Raw genomic sequence first — 6,000 nt, 5'->3', positions numbered from 1 at the left:
GAAAGCTTCCTCTCGCAGCTGCAACACCCGTTTCGCTCGCTCCTCCAATTATCAATTATGTCAGTTTTGTTGTGATCGTAACTTTGAACGATTTCAAAATTACAAATTAAAAAAATAAACGAAATTAACTCCCTTTCGCGCTACAGTGTTTCCCGAACCCAATGGGTTCCGTGTTCCGCGTCGCGTCAAGTGAATCTAGTGGCTTCACGAATCGCGAGTTTGATTCCGCGTTTTCGCCAGTTGCGAGGTGAGCTCGGGAATGGTTTTCGCGAGTGATATTCCGGATATTTGTGTGTTTTGAATCGGTTTTCTATTGTGTTTTACCCATTGCCGCGCGCTCCTATCCAGCGTGCTGCGAAACTTGGAGTCGTTCTCCAAACATGAAGTGCAAGCTCTAAGTGCGGTGTTCTCAGTTTCGTGTTTTTGTGTTGTCGGAAGAAAATATAATCTTCCTAAATGTGTGTGCACTCATGGCGGCAGTCGTACATCTGCTCTTTCTCCTGTTAATTTTGGAACTATTGCCAGCGGATGCTTCAGGTAAATCCTCGCTAAATCTCTTGAAACTTCGACTAGGAAGCTCTGTGTTTACATCCCTAACGAGCCCCAATCTGCCCATCCTTGTGACTGGTCGTGGACGCGTTGATGCGTGATTGTCGTGAGGAATTTGTAATACTTACTCCGCGTCCACCATGACATTTCTATGCCTTTGTCACTTTATTCCTGTAAAACCGTGGATTATTCCCTGGTTTTACTTAATTTTATTGTTGCTGACAACAAGGAAGTGATTCCTCCCATTTTTGCTGAAGCTTGTTTTTGTCATGCTAACACCGTAATGGCCGCGTGGTTGAGACCAAAATAACACCTTGTTTACACTCAGGGCATCCTCCCCTGTCGGAAAGCGCGAGATAGTTTTTAAACCCAGCGACCTTTCATATACTCGAGCAGCGATTTATCGACTGTTTCAATTAAATTGACAAAATCTTTTAGTTTCTTAGCCCTTTAATTCTGCTAAATACAACTGAGCTGACAATATACCTTTGAGAGTCCTTGCCCAGCCTGTGTTCTTTTCCGGTGGAATATCCAGCATTTCCAAGGGCATTGAATTTGTATTCTCATCCCTATAGATCATTACCATCTTTAATCGCTTCCCATTTTAAGCCAGGCACTCGTTTAACACACCAGGTGTAACCGTTGGTTGCCTCTTGCCGCTTCCGTCATTTGAAGGTTTTCAGTTATCAATATATTCTGGCTAGTAATGCTCGTGTATTTGAGTCTTAGAGGGGTTTTTCTTTTTTATACTCGTTAAAAATTCGTTTTAACTTTACCAACCAACAAGCAATTAAAATGTCATGCTACCTTCTTCTAAAGCAACAGAGTGTCTTCAAGACGTCCTTTAGCCCGACCACAGACTTCTATGTATCCCAGAGATGAAAGCACGAGCTTTTTCCATATTGGATCTATTGCTGAAATTTTGGTGACCACAAACTCTGATCCAACGGCGATGAAACCGTGTGCGTTGTTGATTGATCAACTGAAAAATAGGGAATTGTTTTATCCAATCACCATCCTTAATTCTATTATCAAAGGAAAAGAAGGGGCTTGTAAAACAATATTGGTGGGAAACTTACACTTACCTCAAAATATTGGTTTAAATCCATAACTTTCACCGAACCAACTTTGACGATGGACGTGTGAGAAGCAAATTCATTTTCAATGGAATTTAGCAGTTCCATCAACCCATGAGTGATGGAATTGCTTTCCAAAGACTGTTTCTGTAGATCAAGGTCTGTGGTCATCCGCAACGGGTAATCCTCGGGTATCATTCGGGTACCTTCTGCCTTCAAGCACTAAAAATTCGCTTAAAAAATTCTTCCACTTTTTTCGTCTGCCAGACTGTCGCTTATCATTTAATATGTTTTCATCAAGTTCAAATATGCAAGAATGAGGCAAATATGAAATCATTATCTTATCCTAGCACGCTTAGATCATACTCTGTGTTCCCCTTGCTGCAACATTATACTAGCATACCATCGTTATGAGTTAATTCTTAGACATGCAAGACTTTGGCTGCAGTCTATTCTGATCTATTTTTAATTTATTATAATCATAGAGATTTCCTCGTTTAAGTAATCCTTTACCCATCGGTGTTTCTACAGGAACACCCTGCGCTGGGAGGGGCACAGAACTTTTTACGCCCCTCTACTTCTGAGGTAGAAATTTAAACCCCAAATAAATTTATTTCAAGAATAATTTCGGTTTGTTAGCCTTGTGCTATGATCTTGTCTTCTAAGACAGTGTTAAAACTTCATTGGGCGCACTATCCAACTAAAAGTGTAGGGTCCTACAGCAACTACCTACAGTGTACATCCTTTTTTAAGCGTAGGTAACCAGCGTATGTAATGCTGCCTTGAGAATTCCATAGAAATTCTTGATTTGTTTTCTTTAAATCTTCTGGGCTCTAAATTGTATGTAATTTTGTTACCATAATTCAAAGCTCTTTGCTTTAATTTTACATACCTAATCTGGCTACCTATTTTTGGATTTTATGAAAGATTTGTCTTTTCTCCTTTTTCACAAAAAGATTACTGAAAAGTTGAATAGCGTTATCGCACATCATACATTTATTTCTCTTTGCCTAGGTCAGGAAGCAAATTCTGGTAGAAGAAGTAAAATTCCATTTTTTAGGCGTTATTAGTGACCGTGACCACTTTTTTGCGGTTGCACCTCCGTACCTGCTTGAAAGTACTTGACACTTTTATTTGTTTTGGAAGTAGGTACTTGATGTATCTTTTTAAGTCCTCTATTCCTAATACAGAGCTTTCAATAGTACATTGAAAATCCTTTACTTCAATTTTATTAAGCTGTCATGAACCCTCTGAACAGTTGAGGAGTGTAAATCGAAAACCTAGTAAGTGCCATTAGTTTTTGCTAAGTTTGTGCATCTGCTTCTCTAATTTAATTATTGGGAATTCAGTGGCTTATGGCATGTCTAGAATTCTTGATTTTCTCCCTCAATCTCCTGATTTTTTTTCTGATTTTCAGATAAAATTCCATGTTGAAATCTGAGGATTTTCATTTGTTTTCCTCTAGATTTTCTCGACAATGGACCACTAGACAAGGTACGAATTTAAGCAATCTGCTACATGCTCCTTAACCAGAATTTCACGCAAAACACGATTCGTACATCGAAAATGACTGAAACCAACTCCTAACGAAGATATTTACGTTTTTATTTTACACTGGTTACGAGGTATTTGAACTGCCCGCTCACAAGAAACTCAAAGCTCTACGAGAGTCAAATCGCGCACTACAACGGTTTCAGCATGCTTCTCAATCGAGCAATGTTCATTTCCCACCATGTGTTATTCAAACTATGAGCAATTTGCTATAGCTGATCCAAAGCGTCAAGATCGAAGTTGCCGGATTTTTATATCGCAGAGACTGTCATGATAACGTTTAGCGCGCGATGTGAATCACGTAGAGCATTGAGTTTATATAAGCGGGTGGTTTGAATTCACGCATCAAGAATCGTTGGATATCTTCATAAGGAGTTAATTTCGGTAATTTTTGTTGTGCGCATCGTGTTCTACGTGAAATTTTGGTTAAGAAACATGTATCAGAATGCTGAAATTCGTGCCTTGTCTAGTGGTCCATTAAAACCAAGATTTTTCGCCAAAATCTGTGGAGAGAAATCAACTTTTTCATCTTTTATCTGATTTTTTGAGGTGTAATAAACCTTGGTCACCAGTTTTAAGAGTAATTTGATATTAGAGCGGACAAAAGAGAAATTCCCGGTTTTTAGCATCGATCTCTTAACAAAGTCCCCAATTTTTCCGGATCTGTTTCATTTCCTGTTGATTCAGCGCAATTCCTGGTTTTTTCAGGACACCGTGTAACGATAAAAATTCTTGTATCGAAATTACTTAAGTGTGACTTCAATTATTCAGAGAAAATTTCCCAAGATAAAGTCCACAGTGGGAGTGTGAGGGCACCTAGGCGCTTCTACGGTGTGAGAAACACCTTGTACAATTATTGTACATCCTTAGCAATGCCTTAGTGCGCTTACTAGGTTTTTAAATTCCACTAATAGTATTGAGTGTTTGTCGGCATGGCCGAAGTGCGAAACCGTGTCTCCTAATTTGCGACGTCGCAGACCTCCCGTTATACCTTATTTTTCATCTGGAAAACTGGTCCATGTAATTTCTTGAAAATTTCCTTGATTTTTCTTCCTTGAAAACTGAGTATTCTGTAGAAATTTCAAGCCGAAAAGTGGTCTTGTTTCGCCTCGATGAAATAAAAAAGTATCCGGAAATGTGAAACAACAGACATTTTTTTTTTTTTGGGGGGGGGCTGGGGACACACTTCAAATAGCCCTCAAGGGCTAATCCCGTTCTACTCCAACCTACCTTCCCTACTTGCCCTAACCTACTTTACAATCCAAATTCCTTCCACCCATAACACTTGGGCAACAACTCTCCATCACCCCAATTAGCCTCCTGAAACCTAACCATCTCCCTTACTGCCATTTTCTTGAAACCATTAATAACTAATTGTTCCCATTTGTGACAACCAAACAACACGTAATCCCTCATTCCTTTAAAGAACAACATCCTATCAACTAAGGTATCATGGAAATGGAGACACTTGGTTCGCACTTTGGCCAACTGTTTACCTGTACAAATCGCAAGTCTGGCAATGTTGTCCCTGACGACAAAACGAATCTCGAAAATGAAACACGACCGTCCTCCTGTATCGCCGCGAAGTGGGTGTCCACGCCGGTGGTCATGATCCGCGACCCTTCGGACCCCCTCCCCCCATCCCCCCCCGGGGGGGGGGGGGGGGGGGTCCGCCGTCAAATGAAACGCAAGAGCGTGCCTTATCAGTCATCATTTTGCAGTGTGAAGCGAAATATTTCTGAGATTCGCATCTACCCGGTTTGAACTTCCACTCCGATCGCAGAAAGCTACGCTCGCAAAAGCGTTCTGAGATTTTTCGCGTCCGGTTTTAGGGTTGACCATTGGTCGTCCCATGGAGAGAGGGCACGGGATGACCAATCTTCGATTGGTTCAGCTACCTCAGGCTTCTTGCAGAGTTCTTGGGTACAAATAATGCATGATTTTTTTACATGCGAAGAGAAAATTAGAGTCCGCACTGAAAAAAAAATCTCGGTGTATTTACCAAGAAAAGGGTAAAATTACCAAGAATTCAGGGTTCTATTTGATCCCAGTTTTTTCTTGGTAAAATTACCATTAATGGAATTGGTAATTTTACTGAGAAATCTCGGTAAAATTATTGAACTTTCTCGGTAATTTAACTGGACCTTGGTAAAACCGCCAATATTTTTTATCGACCGTGGTACAATTATCGAGATATAATAGCAAAGTTACCGGGAATTGATTACCAATAAAAGTGGTATTCTTACCTGAAAGAAACAGTAAAAATACCGGTTTTTAGGTAAGCTTACCAGCCTGTCTCGGTAAAATTACCAATAATTTTTTTAAAAAAAAGTGAGATGATAAAGGCACCAACGGACCTTGGTAAAAACGCCGAGAATTTTTTTTCAGTGTTGTAGAGAGTAAAACACCGAACACCAATCATAGAAAACCAGGATATCGAAGTGCTAGACTTCCTGATCTTCCCGCACTTGCATATCAGCCAATCAGACGCCCGATGACCACTTTTGAACTCCTCATAGAAAATAACGTGAAAAATGAAAACCATTAATATTTTTCGATCTCAGCCGATTTTTTCGAGAAAACTATGTCCATGATTGATTTCTCGAGGATTTGGCGTTTGTATTGATGTGTAATACATTCCACTTTTTTCAAAAAACACCAGGGATCTTGATTTTTGAAGTTTTAAGTTTCTTCCACTTGAGTCGGCGCACAGTAGATCGAGTCAATAAGAGAGTTCGGACAAAATTTCGAAACCCTAAAAGCTTATAACTCCGTTCATACAAAACTTTGAGACTCTAAAAGTGGTTTCATTGGTTTCCTCGAG

General features: G+C 39.9%; 1 protein-coding gene across 2 annotated transcripts in view; it reads left to right on the top strand.

The window, feature by feature from the left end:
• Positions 1-6,000, top strand: part of LOC109032110 (protogenin B) — a 272,437-nt gene continuing 266,437 nt past the window's right edge. For both annotated transcript variants that reach the window (XM_072304518.1, XM_072304517.1), the window contains exon 1: positions 1-537. In XM_072304518.1, coding sequence (XP_072160619.1) covers positions 471-537 — 67 coding nt within the window. In that variant the 5' untranslated portion in view covers positions 1-470. The remainder of the gene's footprint in view (positions 538-6,000) is intronic.

The sequence above is a fragment of the Bemisia tabaci genome, chromosome 9 (assembly GCF_918797505.1).
Source record: "Bemisia tabaci chromosome 9, PGI_BMITA_v3".
Lineage (NCBI taxonomy): Eukaryota > Metazoa > Arthropoda > Insecta > Hemiptera > Aleyrodidae > Bemisia > Bemisia tabaci.
Note: the sequence above shows the minus strand (reverse complement) of the source record. Positions and strands in the feature narration are given on the sequence as shown.